Genomic DNA, 22,197 nt, shown 5'->3' on the forward strand with positions numbered 1-22,197 from the left:
TAAATCACCAAAGCCAAAATACCTCATAACTACAGTGCAAAGTCACATTTCGTTTTACGCCTAAAGCGCACACACTTTGTTCATCACTGACAGGCTGAAGTCAATCAATGGAGCCCTCTGATAGGATTGTGGCTACAACACTCCCTACGCTTTGTATTTATTGAGGTTCATAACGTGCCGTGCTGTGATGTGCAGTAGCAGTACTAGATAAGTGGACTGATACGTGTTACTGTGGAACATTAGTTATACTCTACGTGTTACAGCAGACAGACGTTGTAATGATAGTAATGAGGCAGAGCCCTGAGTGCCTGTCGGTGCTCTGGTCTGCCTGCATATCCTCTCCCGCAGTGTGGTCACTCCACAGTTTATTTGAGCTCTGGCTTGTCGGCCCTGGTACCTTCAGAGCCCGGCTCTTCAGATGTGGCTCAACCCATTCAGACTGTAATTGCTGTTATCAGGCAAAATAGTGATGTTTATTCTCATCCAACCAATTCGGTTTGGAAGAAGATGTTGATCCCGGATGAATTTATATTAAGTAAGAGTGCGCTCTTATTTTGAAATAAAGGCTAAATGAGTAGAGCGTTGACACCATGAGCAGCATTAATATGATTGGTTGAGTGCTTCGCATATGATTCCAGTTAAATGATGGGTTGCATAGATGTAAAACAGTAGATGTGACATTACATCATCACTACTGCTATCTTACCTGGGTATCGCTAAATAACTCTACAGAAGGACCAACGAGACCAGGGAGGCTGGCATCACTTTCCAGACGCCAGCACAGAGAAGATGAGAGATTCATGTGTGACATATGAGTCACCACTAAAACTACAGACGCGTTAGTGAACTCAGAGTGATTGTTGATTGCTAACTCTGATAAACAGATAAGTTACAGACAGCTACGCTAACATGTAAGCCCCTCCATGCCAATCAAGTGTAAAGTAGACATATGACATGTCCATGACACAGAGAAGTGCTTGTAATCCCGTTTCATAATGTCTCAAGGCAATCATCAGACGCCGTATTTAGAGGGCGAGTGGTCGAACGTTAACACGTCAATCATCAAATATCAACATCACTTATTCAATAAAGCAAATCAAACATAATCCATGTCTTGAACAGATGAAGTAATCCAGTCGGAGAAAGGATTTAACATTACCTTGAGATGACAGTGGAAGACTGTTTGTGGCGAGGCGATCTAAACTTAGGTTATCGCCTCAAATGAAGCTCCTCAACTTCTCCTCTCATGGTCAAAGCTAGATTGTCTAGAAGTCTAGATTGGTTTGGTTTGAGTTGTCTGGTGTTGGAGATATTGCCCATAGAGATGTCAGCCTTCTCTCAAATACAATGGGACTCAATGGCACTCAGAAAATTCCAGAAATCATGACTCTGTTCTCAAGATAATCCACAGACCGTAAAGCTGCTTCAAACAGGTCTGTGGTTCATGTTGAGTGACATCATGTAGTTAAATTATTTATTCAGAATACCAAAGGCAGTTCTTTCATGTTAAGTTAATGCAAAATATAAGTAATAATAAAGTCATTTTATGCAACACTTTATGTTCCTGAAAATGAACCAAAAATCTCATAATTGTGTCTTTACACTTTTGGTTAATTCTCGACAACTCGCTCAGTTCCTAGAATAGAAAACAATGTTGGTAGAAAAACTCAATATAAAGACAATCAAAGCCTGTTTCAGGTTCCATTTACAGCAAGTTTAAAACTGGACCCAGGTAAGATGGCCGCCATATGGTTTCCTGGAATTGCAAGTCATTTTATCATGTCATCTACTATTTTATACCCAGCATGCACGAGGGAAATCTATTCATGGACATAGGTGCCCCATTTTTCAGGTGTCGTTTTGTTCTCCATCAACAGTAGGAGTTTTCAAGTCTTTCTTAAAGGGCCAGTGTGTAGCATGTCAGGGGATCTACAGGAATGGAATATGATATTCATAATTATGTTTTCATTAGTGTATTATCACCTAAAACTAAGAATCTGCAACCACACCAAGATGCCACCAAATCCTACACACTGTCCCTTTAAGACGATCCTCAGCTGCCTCATGTACATAAAAAGAGAAGAGAGTTGCTGTAAGCATTCCTATTGGCCATGAAACCAGACCTTCGTTCCGTGTAAACATGCAGTCCAAGCTGATATAAGGAGTTAGTCAAATCCAAAGTGGATATCTTCAAAAGTAAGTCTTTGGATTAAAAGTAAACTCCCTCTTGGTGCTTCCACTGACGGTGGTTTCTGGGATGTAACGGAGGGTTAACTTCTAGTAGTTGGTTGTCGGCTTGTAGCCAGAACCAAACCTTCATGGATCTGTCTGACTGGTGAAACCTCAAATTATCTTCAGCCCAACTCGAATGTCTCTCTGCATAGAAAATGGACTGTGGGTATTTTACATCAGAAAGTATTTGTGTTTGGAGGGAAGTATGCCGAGGAGAAGAGATTACAACACAGTCCAGCAACAGTACAGTGTGTGCTGCATAAAGAGAGACATGACCGGGTCCTTTAAAGCCAAACCCAGCACCGACCGCTCACCTCGGACGTACACATCCCTGTGTCATTGTACGTACAGGGACTCACATTGAAGGAGGATACACACCAGAGTTAAGACACCAACCGGCTCTTTGGCAGCACACAGGCTGAGTGTGTAGAGAGAGGTGGCCGACCCAACAACAGGGTGCGCTGTACTTCAAAAGGTACACTCTTGTAGCACAAGAAGGTTTCTGATGTATTTCAGATGTGAGCTGGGAGGTGTCGGGGAACATTTGTCATCTGATTCAGCTGCTTAACGAAGAGCAACCATATGCATATTTTGTGATTTGTGCCTTTTGTTGTGGACCGTAGATGCACCAACACTGGAATGGAAGACAGACACACGTTTGTTTTGCTACTCATGAAGATGGATGTTACACATTGTGATTTGGTTTCCCGCTGTTCAAAATCTGTTTGGTATTCTGTGGTTCCCTCAGGTATCTGTAGTTCATCGACGAGATCGCAATGTGTCAAACTGGTTATTGACGAATCGCTCATCATACCCGAGTAGTATTATTTATTGCCTTAGTCTTTTGTGAGTGTAAAATATGAATGAGTACGCTTTGCACTGTTTTAATATTAGCATGGAACCCAAATAGATGTCATATCTGTTCTCTTCTGCCCATATTCAGGGAGGTACAAGTGTTCAAGTAGGCTTTCGCAGATAAAGAGCAAACTCATCTTCAGCATCATCATCAGAGGTTTATCCCTCTGCAATCACTCACCTCCATGTGTCCAGAAAGGCTTCACACCTCTTTCTGTGTGCACCTCTCTGTGTGTGCACCTCTCTCTGTGTGCACCTCTCTGTGTGTGCACCTCTCTCTGTGTGCACCTCTCTCTGTGTGCACCTCTCTCTGTGTGCACCTCTCTCTGTGTGCACCTCTCTCTGTGTGCACCTCTCTGTGTGTGCACCTCTATATGTGTGCACCTCTCTCTGTGTGCACCTCTCTCTGTGTGCACCTCTCTCTGTGTGCACCTCTCTCTGTGTGCACCTCTCTGTGTGTGCACCTCTATATGTGTGCACCTCTCTCTGTGTGCACCTCTCTCTGTGTGCACCTCTCTGTGTGCACCTCTCTATGTGTGCACCTCTCTCTGTGTGCACCTCTCTCTGTGTGCACCTCTCTCTGTGTGCACCTCTCTGTGTGCACCTCTATGTGTGCACCTCTCTATGTGTGCACCTCTTTCTGTGTGCACCTCTCTCTGTGTGCACCTCTCTGTGTGCACCTCTCTATGTGTGCACCTCTTTCTGTGTGCACCTCTCTCTGTGTGCACCTCTCTGTGTGCACCTCTCTATGTGTGCACCTCTCTCTGTGTGCACCTCTATGTGTGCACCTCTCTCTGTGTGCACCTCTCTCTGTGTGCACCTCTCTATGTGTGCACCTCTCTCTGTGTGCACCTCTCTCTGTGTGCACCTCTATGTGTGCACCTCTCTATGTGTGCACCTCTTTCTGTGTGCACCTCTCTCTGTGTGCACCTCTCTGTGTGCACCTCTCTATGTGTGCACCTCTCTCTGTGTGCACCTCTCTCTGTGTGCACCTCTCTCTGTGTGCACCTCTCTGTGTGCACCTCTCTATGTGTGCACCTCTCTCTGTGTGCACCTCTCTCTGTGTGCACCTCTCTCTGTGTGCACCTCTCTCTGTGTGCACCTCTATGTGTGTGCACCTCTCTCTGTGTGCACCTCTCTCTGTGTGCACCTCTCTCTGTGTGCACCTCTCTCTGTGTGCACCTCTATGTGTGCACCTCTCTATGTGTGCACCTCTTTCTGTGTGCACCTCTCTCTGTGTGCACCTCTATGTGTGCACCTCTTTCTGTGTGCACCTCTCTATGTGTGCACCTCTCTCTGTGTGCACCTCTCTCTGTGTGCACCTCTATGTGTGTGCACCTCTCTATGTGTGCACCTCTATGTGTGCACCTCTCTATGTGTGCATCTCTCTCTGTGTGCACCTCTATGTGTGCACCTCTCTCTGTGTGCACCTCTATGTGTGTGCACCTCTATGTGTGCACCTCTCTCTGTGTGCACCTCTATGTGTGCACCTCTCTCTGTGTGCACCTCTCTCTGTGTGCACCTCTCTATGTGTGCACCTCTTTCTGTGTGCACCTCTCTATGTGTGCACCTCTATATGTGTGCACCTCTTTCTGTGTGCACCTCTCTATGTGTGCACCTCTCTATGTGTGCACCTCTCTCTGTGTGCACCTCTCTCTGTGTGCACCTCTCTCTGTGTGCACCTCTCTCATGTACAGATGTGTAAGCAGCTGGAGCCCAGCTTCAGCTTCAGCTTCAGCTTCAGCTTCAGCGTCGTTGCAGCGCTGCTTCTGAACTCTGCGCTCATGCAGCTGGTTCCATCCGGTTTGTTAGCAGCACTGTGGAAGCCCGTAGGGGAGTTATGATAATGTCAACTTGAAAATGTAATACAACAATAGCGTTATAACTTTCCACATTCATATGTGTTATGAGTAACAATTCAAATGCATTTTAATTGTCACGTTGCTGTGTGGGCGTTCTATGACCGTATTCAAATGAGAACGAAAACACTGTTTGTCATTTAAGTAACAAAGGAAATGACAAAAGCCGTTTTCATTTTCAAATTCTTAGAAAATTACATTTTAATTTTGACAAAAATAATGCTTGCATAAATGGAAAAATTACATTCATTGTATCGCATTTTATTATATCAAATTTTCTATTTGGAATGTTGTCCACTGTAAGCCGAGGTACGACTTTGAAAATGTAATGTCAGCTATTCTATTTTAATATTTTAAATAAAAATGCAAATTAGATTCATTCGATTTTAATTACAGTTTTTACACAACATGTGGAAAATGATAGTGCTATTGTGGAATTACATTTCCAGGTTTACATTTTTGTTTTAGTAAAGTCCCTCATGGGCTTCCATTCTGTAATGCTTTATTTTATGTTTCTGCAATTTCCTAATCGTGTCCAAGGATGTTTCTTAGAAAGTACCGTTTTATTTTATACTAACTAAAGGGAAAGTATCTACAGACATGAGGTCTGATCTGCTAAAGACACCACTGGAATACACCAGCAATTTATTGGACTTCATTCATGAGAAGAGTACCAACCTTCAAGTGTTGTTTTTTTTACGATCACAACTAAATTAAATAATTGTCTCAAGGAAACACCTCATAAATTATAACTCACAGCTTTTTTCACGATTTCTTTCTTCAGGGTTCAAACGTGTCCACACAAAATGTGAAAGCCAACTGCTCCCCACATTGGTTGATCAATATGATTGGTTCTCACATCTTGGTTTGATTGTATCCAGTAAACTATGTATCGGCATAAAACCACATTATAATAATAGACGGATCAATGCAATCTTTGTAACCTGGCGGTGCTCTGAGGCTGCTTTCTGACACGTCGTCGTTTTGAAAAGACCAAAGTTAATTCATCAATATGTGTCTTCTGTGTCATCATATGAGACATTTACCAGTATTTAAGTGTCTTTTGTGTTTAGATAGATAGCTATGGAAAGATAATTTACCAATGTGATTATCTGAATGTAGCCACTGTCTCTTCACCCTTTGAATATATGATCAAATGATAATGATCATAACGCGAACTACATTCATCATAATGCCACACATTGGAATGCCTGACATTGAATTGGGTTGTTAAAGCTGCACTGAACAGTTCAAAATGTTGGAAAATGTAAAATCCAATTTTATAGATTGAAAAAAATCTAAATGGAACAGCAATTTCCAGAACAGGTTTGGGTTAAACATTGTTTATCTCACAAATATAATACAATAAAATCCCATCCTTAAACCACTCAAGATCCATTATCATCCACTAAAGAATTGAGTTTGGCTTCCTTAGAATATTGTTCTTTTACTTTTGTAATTATTTTATTGTAAAAATGTGCTGCTCTTGTAATGTTGACTGTATATTAAAGTATGATGAACAAATGTCATTGTCATAATTATACAACCTTTATTGATGAAGTATTGCTACTAGTAGCCATGCTTCACAATCTCCCTGAAACAAACCTCCAGCTCTCACTTCAACACACTATGACCTCACATGTATAATGATAAGAACTGTATGTATTACAGTAGAAATATTGGAACATATATTTAGAAGTAGATACAGGACATATGCAGACAGTTCAGATATCTTGCTGTGAATGCCATCATTACTTATCACAATCGATGCTGGATCTTATGGTCGCCTGTTGTTTTGGATACATCATGTATGTCCATCAATAATCAATCGCTTTACTAATAAACTCAAGTTGATGAGTCAGTCAATACATAATAGTCAATATTTCATATGAAGACCAGATTAGGCCTATCCTCTTCAGGGCTGAATACTAAATCACAAACACTTCTACTTGTGAACCCTAAAGACCGGTGGTCCGGAGAGATGGCGTCACGTGATGCTGTGGGGAACATTCACCAAGAGACGAGGACAGAAGGAACGCCAGGTGACCCACAAGGAAGGAACCCTACTTTACTGCCACGCCTCTGGGCCGTCCAGTAGGTGGCGGTAGTGTGCGCTTTTATCTGACAGTAAATACAAAGAAGAAATTGAACGGATTAGAATTAAGATTAGGATCATGTCCCCAAACCCAGGAAGAGTGTCCGGGATTTAACACTTTACATGGAATTATAGTGTCTGTGTCCACCATGACACGCCATGTGATGCCATGGGACCCAAATACACTGGTCCCTATAGACATACATTGGGAAAGAGATTTCTGGAAGTGTCTGTAAAACACTGAATTAGCCCTTATTTAATTGATAGGGTCCAAAACGTTGTAAACGGAGTAATAGTCAAATCCAGTTATTTCCCTTCCTCCTTCATGTGAATACGCCTAACAAGGCAGGCCTGCAGGGAGGCGGGGTCAGCTTTTTGGAAAGAGTAGGACCTAAAGAATCACAATAAAACACAGCATTTGGGTGTTCAAAGGAGTTTCAGTCAAAAAACGGTGTCGTTCGGTTCAAAAATTTTAAAATTACTTATTTTATATGAAAAGATTGTCAGAATGGGCCATGCTGGGATTTAAAATGGCCGTCTCCTTCCACACTTCCACACTCCTTCCACGTGGTTCTAGGAACGTAAGCAGAGCAGGAAGCCTTGAGGACGAGAAAACGTGAGACGAAGGAAGAAAAAAAAATACTCCGCCCGTTTTGTGATTGTTCAGGTACTAATAGGGGGTCTGGAAAGCTTATATTTTATATTTAGACTCCCACAAGGGTCTGATGATAGGCACACTGTTTTTAAAGGGTTTTAAAGAGCTCTATGGGCCCAGAGACTCTATAAGTGACCGTCACCATGTTGACTTTTTGCAACCAGTGAACGTAAGTGACCACATTTGGATTGGGGAGGAGTGACAAAGAGACGTCGTATACATTAGTGGGTGACTGTGTATACGGGCAGGGTCGTCCTTCAGTCAGAGGATCGGCGGTTCGATGTGTCCACTTAACCCCAAATGACACTGTTTACTGAGGGAATAAGTCAAGTGAGAAGTAGAGTCCTTTTCTTATAGACTTCTATGCAACCAGACTTATTTTTGCAACCAGAGGAGTCGCCCCCTGGTGGCCATTTGAATGAATGCAAGTTTAAGACAATTCCGCATTGGCTTCACTCTTCAGAATCAGAGGAAGTATGGATCAAGAAGAGTTAACAGGAGGGGTTGTCCCCGGCCCCAGCCCCGTCTGCAGATACCCTCCAACATCACAGCTCCAGTTCTACAAAATTGTAAGGGAAATGCTGCAAAAATAAATGTAGCGAATAATTCCTGACAACAACAAATACATTTGATTCAAAGATCTCTGACGACAAACAAAACCTACATTTCTACCGTGAAAGAGCAACATTACTGGAACGTGCTCTTCAAACACATTGCTCCATGATTGCTGACAATGATATATGATGAGTTCAGAACATATCTGAACATCAAGCGTTTCTCCTGTGGCTATTAAGAAGAGTTGGAACCCGCTGGGCTGTGTGTGTTTGCATGTTCTCTCAGCATTAGCGTGGTTCTTCTTCTTTAGTCCAAAGACATGCAGGTTGGGATCATTGATGACTCTAAATTGCCTGCGGGTGTCGAGGGTGAACCCTGCCGTCGGGGATCGTTGAAGGCATCTCTGACATACAGACACAACATCAAGAATGTGATCAATTCAGAGCTCTTCCAAAGTAAAAGTCTGACATTTCTACTATGAAATAACTACATTTCTTCTCAGATCGAAACCTTTCAGTATGCTTGTAGCCGGAGGTCTGAAAGTTAAATGTATCAGTGATGTGATGTGACAGCACCTCAAGTAAAATAACTCATTTGGGGTTCATACGACTACTTGAACACAGGGAACAAGAGCTACAGAAGGAAAAACGACCCCAATATGGGCCTATGGTACTCACAGACTTTGAGGCGCATTGAGGCGAAATGCAGCTAATTCCCTCAAAATGTGGGACTTTTATTAAAGAAAATATATTCTGTTTGCGCATCATCAGACATTATTATTACTATTACAACCAAACTATTTAGTATTTTTTGTAAAGCTTTCGTAGGTCCCAAAGCATAGTATGTCAAGTATGCACTATGCATCGCCAACACAGCAATGACCAGCTAGCTACGACTTGCTAGCTGGCTAGGTGACCTAGCTATGTTCCAGGCATAACGTCATCTACGGTTTCATCCAGCAATTCCTTTTATCAGCCAGGAAGTGAAAGTACAGCGAAACCCGATGTTCATGTGAGTACATCCCTGTATACGAAACTAACTAGCATCATAGGTCAGCGAGAGACAAGCGGCTTTGGGGCGTGAATACATTAATAATGTTAGGCTTTGGGATGAACCGATTAGCTGGTTAAATTTGTGTGTTTTTTTCAAGGTGTGCATCTTTAACCCTAAACAGAGATACGGTTAGATTTGTGTAAGACTTGATCCCGACTTGCTCACGTGGGCACTGCAGTTGCAGGAATATGTTCTTTTTCTATTATTATTCTGCTATTATGAGTGCTACAAATAATAATAATAACAATAGTAATGCAGGTTATTTTTACAGCACTTATAAGAACCAGCAACAATGACAAATACCAATACATGGCAGAGGACTAACAGATATAAAACAAGACACATATATTTATAATTACAAACTATAACAGGATGTAACTACTTTACTACTACTGTAAATTATTTGACCTGAAGTTATTTTAATCCCTGCTGCTGCCTCTTGTTTCTTGTCATTGACTACCTTAAATTAGTTTTTTTGAAATATGATCCACTAGGATCCATGCAGTGGTCCACTTGAAGAGGCGGGACTTCGCCTCTTTATACAACAGGTGCCTTTAGGCTTCCGTAGTTCTTTACTCGGAGGTTGAACTTATTTTGCTCGCCAACTTTTCCAGTTCTGTATACGTCTGTTACTCACAGTTAGACACATGTGTGAGGACAGCGAGGTGGTAAATAGATAGTTAAGCTCTACTGAGATTAAAGCTCTCCCCCAAATATTGCATTCGACTAGCGTTAGCAGAATCTAGCTAGCTGCTAACCAGTAGCTCAAGAGTTTCGGGCATAAGCAGGTAAGCTAGCAGCGGCCTCAGGCCAAGAAGAACCCGCCAGCATGGACTCCTGGGTTCGGTTTAACGCCCAGAGTCAAGCCAAGGAGAGAGTCATTAGGTACGTGTATGTTAGGTTTGCTACAAATATTCACGTAACCTTTAGTACTTGCTAGCTAGCTAACGCTACATCGCTGCTAGCATAACAATCAGACCGTGGCTAGTCTGTTGTCCTTGCCGTTATGCAGATAAACACAAACATAGAACACGAATTTACACCAAACTTGGTCTGATATTTCTGGACTAATACCGTTACAGATGTGTATTATACTAAACACTCTTTATTTGTGTGGTGACTCAGGGCTGCTCAGTATGCCTGCACTCTGCTGGGCTACACTCTCCAGAGGGGCGGGGCCACGGCGGAGCTTCACGAGACCGTCAGTCAGCTGGAAGCGCACATGAGCATGACCAGGAAGTGTGAGTGAAGCCCGTGGAGCTCCTCCTCTCCCGGCACCAGAGCGCAGGGTTTGTGGCTGATGTGCATTTGTGTCCACAGTGCTGCGTCTGGGGAACTCAGTGGAGGCGCTGCAGGCGGCCAAGAGGGCCATTCACCTTTCTGACAGCGTGCTGCGGCTCTGCCTGACCATCAGCCACCTCAACAGAGCCATGTACTTTGTCTGTGACAATGTCCTGTGGGCTGGGAAAACGGGCCTGATCTCCAAACTGGACCAGAACAAATGGAGTCAGAGATCTTTCAGGTGAGCTGCCTTTTTGTTGTGTATGTTTTAATCTATAACACATGTCAAAGTTTGCTTTGTCAATTCTTCCACATGTGCATAATACAGAAGATTTGAAAGTACGTTCCTCTCCTGTCCAACATATAGATGATAATAATAAAGTGCAAATAGGTAAGAAAAAGAACATATCGACCACATATATTTTCTAACATGTTAGAAGTTTGATAGCGTTGTCTTCATAAAATCATACTTGCTGAAAATGCAGAATTTCATAAATTGATCTGAGCTGCAGAAATCTGATCTGGGACCATGTGATTTTGTTTTCAATTTAATATATATTTTTTTTTTATGGATTTAATCCATAAAATTGATTTAAAAGCATTCAAAGAAATCAAATCAGTTTAAAACATCGTCATTTCTAAATCATGATCGTATGACGTACAACTGTGTGGTTTCCATCTGCAGGTACTACCTGTTTGCTCTGATCCTCAACCTGACTCGAGATGTGTACGAGCTCCGCCTCCTCCTCGAGTGTGAGGAGCGTTACCGAGCCTCCAAAGCCCCGCCCCCCAGCACCCTGTCAGCTGACCACCCATCTGACCCCTCCACACCTGCCACTGCAGCGTGGCTTCGCACACAGCTCCAGCTGCTGGTGACGGTGCTCTACAGCAACCCGCCGCTGCTGTTGGACCTGGCGAAGAACAGTTGTGACATCTTCATCCCCCTAGATCGGCTTGGGATTTACCCTACAGGGCGGGGCTTTGTCGGGGCCTGTGGCCTGGCCTCCTCGGTCCTCTCCATCCTCACCATGGTCCACCCCTGGCTCAAACTCAAGCCATGAAGTGGAGCTGGACCCACAAGGCGGACTAAGTTGAGAATCTAGCAGGCTAGCACACAGATTGTTCTGTAAAGAAAGCGGCTGCTGGTGTTCTGCAGAGCATTGAAAGAGGTTTTTCCACTCTGCTTCCACTAACTATCTGCTCGCAGCTGATTACTGACCTGCATGTTTAAACTGATCAAAGCTTCAGATGAAAGACAAGTTTTGACCCAGCAGTGTAGCGCCGAACCCCCGTATGCATAACGCTCGCCCTCATCCAGGATGTCGTTCTACACTCACACTACTAAGATACAAAGTCCTCTTAGTGGCACACACGGTGGGTGCAAAATAAATTAATAAAACTTGATGAACCCTGCGGTTTCGTCTAGTAAAGTCTGTAACATGCCACAATTTACATCAGGAATGAGGTTATTGTTCCATCTCAACAAACTGTTACTGTATCAGCTACCAAATCACATCTAGGAAGAGGAAAGAAAAATAAATGTGACATCTCCAATGCATCCATCGTGCTCCTGTCATTGCAAAACATGAAAAACACCTACGGAGGCTGCACAATCAAATTTGATAAAAATTACAATACGGCCTAACAATTTAAAAATCAAATTATACCTAGATTTATTTAAATTGTGCAGCTCAAACAAGTACCAACAATAAGAGGTTGGTGAGGGGCAGAACGCTTTTGCCGTCATAGAAAAAGCTCATTTGCATCCGTCCCAATATAATAATTCGTTATCGTGGCATCAAAGCATTCTCTCCACAGCACACTCAACGTGAGACGCCTGTGATATTTCAGATTGAATGTTTCATGCTGTAACATTTGGAATGTAGTCATTGATCACTGCCTGTATTACGTTACCATGCTGACTGGACTCCATGACAGTTTGTTAAATAAAAACATTCCTGTGAGCCATATCCCTTCATCAGTAAGCATGTTGTTGTGTGATGCATGTGATGTCAGACGCTACTCATTCCATTGTCTTGATTATTGCTGCTGACAATAGAGCATTAGAGTGCTGGACTGTTTGATCTACTCTCAGCAGTGACTTGATAATATCGGCTTTCAAGAAAAAGACTCAAGCTAAATAAAAAACAAAAAAGGTTTAATTCAGGATGTTACTATTACAACGAGGAAGTAAAAACCAAACAAAGGGAAAGTAAAAACGACAATAAAAGCAGACGAGTCGGGACCAGAGGCCTTCAGGTGGAACGTTTCCCCTTTTGCTGCTGTTCAGGTGCACACGGCCCAGAGAGGCTTTCTTCAAAGTGGCTTGGTGGTGGTCAGTTCATTGACTGGAAAGAGAGCAGAGCAGGTGTGAGGCCCAATGTCCCCCCAGACCCTGAACCCTCAGGGACGTGTGAGAGGCTTCAGGCCTTGATGGTGTGAATATGAATGACAGCGCTTTGCTGCAACATCACGTGCCTACATACAAAAATATTGTGTACAATTGTCTATTTATTTTATACTTTTTATTCGCTGATTTGAACGTCTTCCTCACGAGATGAGAAGTCATTTTAAATGATCCATTTACTAGTTGTCAAAACAAAATGTTTGATGAATGTTAATAAATAATTTCTGCTTGCATTTCTGATTTCATGTTTTTATGTTCCATCTTTAATCCGTAATGTTGTAGTGTAAATGTATTTTATCACGTGCCTCTTTGTTTGCCGTTTTTTAATTTTACGTCTCCATTCTTAACTGTGTTTAACGTCACATTGCTATGAATTGTGGACAATTCCCTTAGGCAAAGTCAGCATCTAATGCTGACTTACAGAAAGAGATCATAAAGGACTCAAAATGTCTGCCAGAGACTCAAACACTCTACGATGTGACAAGGGGACAGAACTTCACGGGAGCCTCAAAGTCTGAGCCCTTAAGGTGGAGGTTGAGCCCACGTGAACCGGTGACGCTCAGTTTCCTTAAACAGCTGTATTGTGGTTCACAATCTGCACCGCTCAGGCCTATATAGCCTACGTTCATTTGATTTGCATAATAGGAGATGAGACACGCCGGTCATAGACCAGTGCATATTATCCAAAAGCAACTCTAAGAACTCACCGGATCTGCTTGAATCACACGAGTGACCCACACTGCTAGGTGAGTGATGACATATCTGAATTGCTAAAGTGATGTTGGTAGAATGTGGAGATGCTCAAACCTCAAGTCCTCATTCCTGGGTCTCCATGCTCTCATCCTCTACATCTCCATCTCCTCCCTCCTCCAGAGCTTCATCCTCCTCCTCCTTTCTCTCTGGAGGCTTCTCATAGGCCTTCTCTGATGGAGTGACAATCACACCGTCCCATGTGGACATCTCCGTTGCCAAGTCTGCAACCACAGACAAACCGTGTCATTTATTCATTTGTTAGATCACAGAGCAGTTTAGACAACAAGCAAGTGGTCATATTCATTTTTATTTTCCACTTGAACTAACTCAGACTGCTGAAGTCCCATAACAGCTTCAGATGGATAGATGGCTTGAAAGCAATCATTTCACACCAGTGTGGAGTAAAATAAGGATTTAAATGCAAAGTACACGTTTCTGAAAACCTCTGGCTGATTTTTAGTACTCAAATGATTATATAGGGGGCATTTTGAAACGACACCAACATACCGTAAAAGTCAGGTTACACGCCGTTACTACCTTCGGTCAGTGTCCCCGTTTGCTCCCCGCTGTAGCCAGCTGGCGCTCATGCTAGTTCCCCACCAACTTCCGCTAGCTCCCCGACAACCACCGAAGGTAGCGTGACCAGCCCCGGCTCGACACCCAACGTGGGCAAAGGGGACGCGGCAGCAGCGCTAGCTAGCGCTGATCCTAGTTCGCGCTGATCCTAGCTTGCGCTGAGCCTAGCTAGCGCTGAGCCTAGCTAGCGCTGAGCCTAGCTAGCGCTGATCCTAGCTAGCGCTGATCCTAGCTAGCGCTGATCCTAGCTTGCTACAGCGGGACACTGACCGGAGGTAGGAGCGGCTTGTAACCCGACTTTTACGGTAGTCGAAAGGGATACGCGTCAGAGGATAAAGTTAGGAGTCCGTTTGGTCTGAAGACTCCGTGGCACTGTGTGGCAAAGTGGGATGTAGGCTTTCTGTATTTTCCTGGTACTGTGTGCTGACTGATCAACGCTTTGATGGGAGCTGCAGACTGATGGCTGTGGATGGAAAGCGCATCCCTCTGTTATGCTGATAGTTTGATTCTATGCGATAATGCATATTAAGTCATTCATTAATGAGTTAACTTTGTCTGCTAGCTTCTCGTGCTGCAGGCCAACAGCAGGAATGTAATGCCAACATTACTTTTGTATCTTTTACATTACATTTCATTTATCTGACACTTTTATCCAAAGCGACTTACAATAAGTGCATTCAACCATGAGGACAAACTCTGAACAACAAGAGTCAAGAAAGTACAATTTCAATAAAGTTAAACTACAAAGTGCTATCAGTAAGTGCCATCTAAGTGCTACTAAGATGTAGCGACTTCCTGCTGTCCTGATGTCAATGGAGAGCTCATTCCACCACTGAGGAGCCAGGACACACACAGTCGTGACTTCGTTGAGTGTTTAGCTCGCAGTGACGGAGCTACAAGCCGATTGGCAGAGGCCGAGCGGAGCGAACGAGCCGGGGTGTACGGTTTCACCGTGTCCTGGATGTAGACTGGACCCGATCTGTTCGCAGCACGATACGCAAGTACCAATGTTTTGAAGCGGATGCGGGCGACCACCGGTAACCAGTGAAGGGAACGCAGGAGTGGAGTCGTGTGGGTGGATTTCAGGAGGTTAAAGACCAGTCGAGCTGCTGCATTCTGGATGAACTGCAGAGGTCGGAGGGCACTAGCAGGTATCTTCTATACCACTACTTTTTTCTGTACTTTTAACCCGTGCTGCCTGGTTGTATTTTAATTTTTTGGAGAGTTTATCTTTTTCCTGAATCATGAAAATGTTCACAATTATGCTCTTTGTGCTGATGAGTTTGTAAACAGGAAGACAATGAAATGATCTTACAGCTGGCATCTCCCTCCAGCCCAAGGACCTTCCTGTAACCTCCGTGAGAGAGCACCCTCACCAGAGTCTGAGCTGTGAAACACACCATGTCCTGCACACACACACACACACACACACACACACACACACACACACACACACACACACACACACACACACACACACACACACACACACACACACACACACACACACACACACACACAGTTAGTACTTAGAAAGATAGAAGAAGCTCTCCAACAGCTGCCGTCAGACCTACCTGTTGTTCCAGAGTCATGACTGTGTGGACTCGGAAGTTTCCACTCTCACACGGGTCAGTGATGCCCACAGAGCCGGGCAGGAAGAGACCAGCAGCTAGCATCTGCAGGCAGCGCCTTCAAAAACACACAGGAACCAAACCAGATCTCAAAACCATGTCCTCTCTATAGTGACCGTGTCCAGATGACAGCTGCAGGAGCAGGAACCCACCTATAGGCCACGTTCAGGGACAGCGGCTGCCTGGACGGGTTGTTCATCACCGCAGAGTGGCCCTGGAACACAGACATATGACCTCATCATGCAAGTACATGCTTTTGATTTGGTTTGACATCAGGCGGTGTTGTCGGGTCAAACGTCTGGACCCGGGAGTCACGCTGCAGACTTGTGGTCTTACCAGCAGGTCCAGGATCCAGGGGGTGAGGGGATCAAAACCGGGGAAGCGCAGCCGCAGGTCTTTCAGGAGGCGAATCAGCACTTTGACCCTGAAGATTATAAAACATCAAATAACCCAATAAATGCATGCGTATAGCATATTGTGTGGCAATGCTCATGAAGAACAGCAGCCTGACGGGAGCTGAAGGAGACTTGCTCACGTGGACTGAGAGGCATTCTCCTCAAACCAGCGGGCGTGGCGGATGGCAGCAAGAGCACTCTGCAGCACCTTGATGTCCACTGGCGGGAAAGAAGAAACAATTAACCCTCGAATTAATTGTTCACTGTGTTTTTACAGGCTGAATTATGCGCCACACGCTTAGAAAACACCAAGCGTGAGCCGAATGTCCCGAGAGTCTTTAGCACAGCAAAGAGCGAGCCTGCCAATACGAGCACCAAAAAAAGAAGAAGAAGAATCCATCACAAAATAATTAAGGTTGACAAAAACATCATGTAGAGATTGGGAAGATATTGTTAGACAATAACTACTGATTGATTATAAACTTGAAAAGTCTGATACAAATACAGCAACGTTGTCAACACACAGCTGTGATTTTGGTCAAGAAAAACAAATCTCGTTTTATGATTTGCGGGGTCACGATCCCTCAAATCAAACTCGCCCTATCCTCACAAATTCTTCCCTCTCACCCGCAACATGTTTAGCTCATTCTGGGGGATCCCAGGCGCTCCCAAACCAGCTGGGAGATATAATCCCTCCAACGTGTTCTGGGTCTGAACTCATTGACCAACATGTAAAATGACCTGTATAGTAGTGCAGCAATGAGGTCAGATAATATGGCTTCTCTTCAGTTTGAGCTCAAGCTACTGTGAAACACATTGAATACACATAGCAAATCCAAGAGGGTAACCATAACGTGACATGGAAAGAAACCTGCAGCTGTGGGTTCAACATGAATGCGAGAGAGCAGGCGGTTTCCCATTTAAAAAGCACATCCAAAATAGAAGTACATTTAAAAAAAGAGGCATCTTACACCTTTCTCACAGACAGCAGAGAGATGAAGGTAACCGAGAGCCTGACTAGACTCAAGGTGGCGTGTGTGTGTGTGTGTGTGTGTGTTAGGGTGTTGAATGCCATACGTGTGTGTGTTGTGACGTGTGTACTCTTACAGTGCAGCTCAGGGTCCAGCTTGCGCAGGTTGGGCGGGACAGTGGTGATGAGGATCTTGACAGTGGCGTCAGCTGAACTGATCTCAAAGCCCGTCTCATTGGTCAGCATGGACAGCACTGGAAGCAGCAGATACACACAGTCCATCAGCAATGCTACAGAAAGACTTGGATTGGGTTAGCCTCACAGACACTGCAACTAAACCAGGTCTCAGGACCAAGTAATTATCTGGGGCATTGAACCAACAGCAGTGTGGAGCCCACCCTCCGGTTAGCTGCCCGTTAGCACCGTTAGCTTCTAGCCTTTGGCTCAGCTGTCACCAAAAGCCACGTGGAGGCACGAGATACTCTGAATTTAGAAACTTTAAAAGTGCACATCTCTGCATCCAAACCGGCCCTTGTTGAGTATACCTTCAGTAGGGTCCTGTGTCCGAAGGGTCTCCACTACTTTGTTGCCAAGGGCAGCGACTGCCTCCACTGTGGAAGAAAAAAACCCATTACATGAATCACAAATGCTCTGAATAAAGCACCAAGAGCCAAAGAAATCTTCACTGTAATGAACAGGCAACGCGACTAAGGCCGTTACCATCAACAGTAACTCAAGACCGTTTCTTCAGCCATAAGGTTATGTAGTCAATACTTTTGAAACGGGGGGGATTGAAAACTTTCAATTCCTCAAAGCTGGAATTAAATGTCTGGTCAGATTTAGTCGTAACTTTTAGTTACACTTTGGCTGCTTTCATCATTTACGATCTTTGGCTACTTTTGTTAAATGGGGAAAAGCTCTGTAGAAAAATGTGTTTACACTGCATTTCTCAGGTATTGCATCAGCACTAGTACGGAAACATTGTAAGGGATTGGCATGCCATTACACATTAGTCAATTGTGACAGAAAAACAACCCATTGCACGTATATGTGGAGCGTTATGAATCTGAGGCTCTGAACACAACCAGATTCTTTTGCCGGACTATGAATAGTCCTCTCACTGCCAGTACTATACCACATCATCTGAGTCACATCCAAAAGCCTTAAAAACGTATAACCCAATAAGTACATTACCAGCAGAGTTCTTTTAATCTTTCTTTGGATTATTACATTGATAATCTGAGTTTAATTGCTACTGATCACCCACGTGTAGGGAGGATCTTGAGGATGACAACCAGGTCCGCCACGTTGTGTCCAGTCGTCATGGTGCCCTTCTTGTAAGAGCCCACCTGACGCACTTCTTCAATTTGCTATAAAGAAACACGGGACAACATTATTAACATGCAACAGGTGCTAACCCAGTTCATAGGACCTGCAGGCTCCACATCATTCACTCAGAGTTGAAAACGTTAGATTTGGCAACAGAAATCCAACAAGCTAATCTCTAAATACTTGCACTGAACTACATGATATGCTTAATGTCAAATTCAATACGTTTAGCTATATCATGCTTGTAGTTATTAATTTAGTTCACATTGATAAACGCCGGTCTATGTGTTGGACGGTGCAGTGAAAGAAAAAGGACTCACCACTTCAAAGTTGCCTGGAGCAACGATCAGGTTGTCGATGACGTTGTTGATCTTTGTGACCAGAGACAAGATGGAGGACTGAATGCGGGAAGAAACCAATGCACATCAGTTCTGGACCAAACACGGCATGAACAGAGATCGGTGAGACAGACGGGCGTCCCGTCAGCATCGGTTGGTGGACTCACCTGTTCTGCAGGTGTGGGGCTCAGGTCCTGGTTTCTCTTCAGCAGACACTCACTGAAAGCCGTCTCATCGGGTGCAGGCTTCACTCTGGGGAAGGCCATCTCGCACTAGCAATACACAACAGCCCGCTTCAGTACGCACACTATGACACCTTTGGGACATTCGTGTACAACGGAGGGTTGGGACATAGTTTGATTAAACAGAATGACCAAACATTCAGGGGCCTCACACTTGAGTGCCCATCCCACCTAAAGACACAGATATCTTCTTCAAATATAAACAAACAAACATGTCCGTATGTTTGATGCTAAATAAATGCACGTCCAAATAAGATGTTTTGCCTTACATTTAATTAGCAAACAAAAAGCATAAGACAGTACAGTGCTTCAATAAATGTTCACTTCCCCAGAACCTTTGGGCCTCTACCTGGATCTAGGTGGTGTGCGGTTTTGGTTACACACAAATACGTTTTAAACCATTTCAGTCCACACAAGCGTTTCAGAACAGTTTTAGAAAAGATCCAGTTTTTAGAAATGGTCCATCCTGATAGAGGGATGATCCTGTTGCTCTCCTCAAGGTCTTTTTTCTCCCAGTTAAAAGGTTTTTTGGGGGAGTTTTGTCCTGTTCCTGTGCGACAGACAGAGGATGTTGTACGCACAGATGATTGCTCTGCTACGTTACGTTCACAGCTGCATGGAACATCATGGCTGCCGACTCTCCCGGGCGAGCTATGTGAGGATTTCCCTTTGTGCATCAGGTTAGCGTTTCAACTGAGCGGCTTATGAGGCTGAACTGACGACAGGTTAACAGCGTGTTGCCTTCATGGTATCAAGTGTGTTGGATCGGTGCAGTTCTGCGAGTACATGAGCACAGTATCGGTTATCGTGCACCATACTGATACGTTTCCAACACTTATATAGGTTAACATGCAGGAAAACATGTGTTCACTCCAGGACCCTGTGGCGTCACTATAGGATGTGACTACAGGTGCATCAGCGCACACTTCTGACTACACAAAACCACGTCTCAAAAGGGATGCTGGCTGCAGTCAGCGGTGACACTTTCAAGCAGAGAGCGCAGTGAAACACTGCTTTCCAGCCCGATGCAGGGCTGCTCTTTAAAGCATACGCCAGCCACATGTTGAGGCCCACAAGGTTTTTTACTCACCACATAAAAGTCAAATGGGATGTGCGGGACAAATGGACGGTACCTAAACAGGGAAGTAGAAAAGATCAGTCAATCAGTGGCCATAAGAAGAATATCTGATGTAAACAATGTGGGCATTATTTCACACCAAAGTAGTGGTAGTTGATATGGATAAAAGCTGGAGTCATTATTGTCACAACACATCAATATAGACACCATTCGGTTTCATTCAGAGTGCTCACGTTTCCATACGTTCATAATATTGGTGACAGTCTGTGTATGTATCATGACTTCAGACACTTCTTTGTTCCTTCTTATATATTGTTAAGAACTAAATAATGTTACTGCATGAGATTTTTTTTGGGAGAGAACATCCTTTTCTATTGAAATACATCTTAAGGATATTATAAGTCTCCATGATTAAATAAAGGACAGAGCAACTTTGACTAGTTTGTTTACAAACACCAACTGAGAGAAATACCTTTACATCAAGATCTTATTTTTCCAGTCTTTACCTAGACAGCGTGTTCAAGTTACACGTGACAATATTTCGAATTATCTAAATAATGGAACTTCAGCACCATCAGCTTTGTGAAAGATCCTCAATGTAATGGTACATCGTCTAAACTAGCAGTAATGTCAATATATATATATATATAACCGTGAAGTCTGTATTTATTTACTTAAGTGCAAAACGATGGGGTATGGCAGAGCTCATGTTATCCCCACGGAGAGGATAGTCTTTATTGTCCCAGGAAGGACATTTGTTTTCAAAATCACATTGATACAGAAACACTGGGACAGGGCTCCTGGTGGTAGTTTACTGGTTTAACAATGCGTTTAAAATGGACTTCCATACAAAACCAAAGTATTTATTTAATAAAACGAAGCGGGCAGCGGCTCGGTGAGGACTCACCCCTGGACCAGACCTCCACGGGAGCCGAAGCGGCCTCCCCGTCCCCGGCCGCGGTCCCCTCTGATGAAAACATCACAAACACAGGATACGTCGGGACTGCTCACACACATTTACGAATCAAAGCTATTGTTCACAGTACGGATTATGTGGCAACTCATTCGTCACTACTTGATCCCACAGCGTAAATCAATGTTATGCTTCTTTCACACCCACATCTGTATATTTCATTCATTAATGTAGCTTCTTGGCTATGCAGTTTTAGCTGCAGTCAGCCCACTGTCAAGTCATGAAATGTACCTTAACGTTACCTCTGTCAACGCAGGATACATCTCCCGCAGCTCAGGAATGAGCTACACCGCATACACGCCTCAGGGCGACGGCACATAGTGATACATGACGTTTATAACATGGCTAACGTACCTCTCTAGCATGTTAGCTCATGTTAGCACCCAGCGTGCACACAATGCACGCCGCTAGCTTCAAGTTAGCTAGGTATCGATTAGCGACTACGGTTGTAATATACTGTACAACTAAACGGAATGTAATGTTAAAAGCATGGAAATATAATTACCTCATTGCGTACGACGTTTTGATAATATAATGCAGAAAGCCTAAGAGAACTATGGACCGGCTCTCTGTGATGCTACTGCTGCTGCGGCTACACCTGATGATGCTACTGAAGCTAATGCTACTGCTACTGCTGCTGCTGCGGCTTCTTCTTCTCCTTCTCCTTCTTCGGTGCTAATAGTGAATTACCACAAGATGGCGCATTATCGCCACCTACTGTTGCATTAAGGAGTTCTTAGTTTATATTCTTTCCATCAGTCCAGTATCTTTGAGACAAGTGATAGTGTGTTTAAGAACGCCATTCCCAGTAAATCCATGTCCATAATCCCTTTTTGTTCCTATACAGTTTTTAATATGGATCTCTCTCTTGCATATACCAGACACATACAACATACATGCTCTATCGTCTCTGGTTTCAG

General features: G+C 43.8%; 2 protein-coding genes across 2 annotated transcripts; one reads left to right on the top strand and one right to left on the bottom strand.

Moving 5' to 3' along the window:
* The first annotated feature begins 9,937 nt into the window (after positions 1–9,937).
* pex11b (peroxisomal biogenesis factor 11 beta) lies at positions 9,938–12,591 on the top strand. The gene is made up of 4 exons (XM_079232312.1): positions 9,938–10,189; positions 10,430–10,545; positions 10,625–10,826; positions 11,271–12,591. The coding sequence occupies exons 1-4, from the start codon at positions 10,134–10,136 to the stop codon at positions 11,644–11,646; spliced, it is 750 nt and encodes a 249-aa protein (XP_079088438.1). The 5' UTR covers positions 9,938–10,133; the 3' UTR covers positions 11,647–12,591.
* A 131-nt stretch (positions 12,592–12,722) lies between these two features.
* Positions 12,723–21,865, bottom strand: ilf2 (interleukin enhancer binding factor 2). The gene is made up of 15 exons (XM_079232311.1): positions 21,783–21,865; positions 21,212–21,271; positions 20,317–20,359; positions 19,152–19,256; positions 18,967–19,044; positions 18,585–18,687; positions 17,863–17,928; positions 17,455–17,571; positions 16,488–16,566; positions 16,289–16,376; positions 16,105–16,166; positions 15,896–16,010; positions 15,637–15,727; positions 13,800–13,966; positions 12,723–12,933 (listed from the first exon to the last, which is right to left on the bottom strand). The coding sequence occupies exons 1-14, from the start codon at positions 21,785–21,787 to the stop codon at positions 13,809–13,811; spliced, it is 1,170 nt and encodes a 389-aa protein (XP_079088437.1). The 5' UTR covers positions 21,788–21,865; the 3' UTR covers positions 12,723–12,933; positions 13,800–13,808.
* Positions 21,866–22,197: the final 332 nt, after the last annotated feature.

Source organism: Taurulus bubalis, assembly GCF_910589615.1.
Source record: "Taurulus bubalis genome assembly, chromosome: 16".
Classification (NCBI taxonomy): Eukaryota; Metazoa; Chordata; class Actinopteri; order Perciformes; family Cottidae; genus Taurulus; species Taurulus bubalis.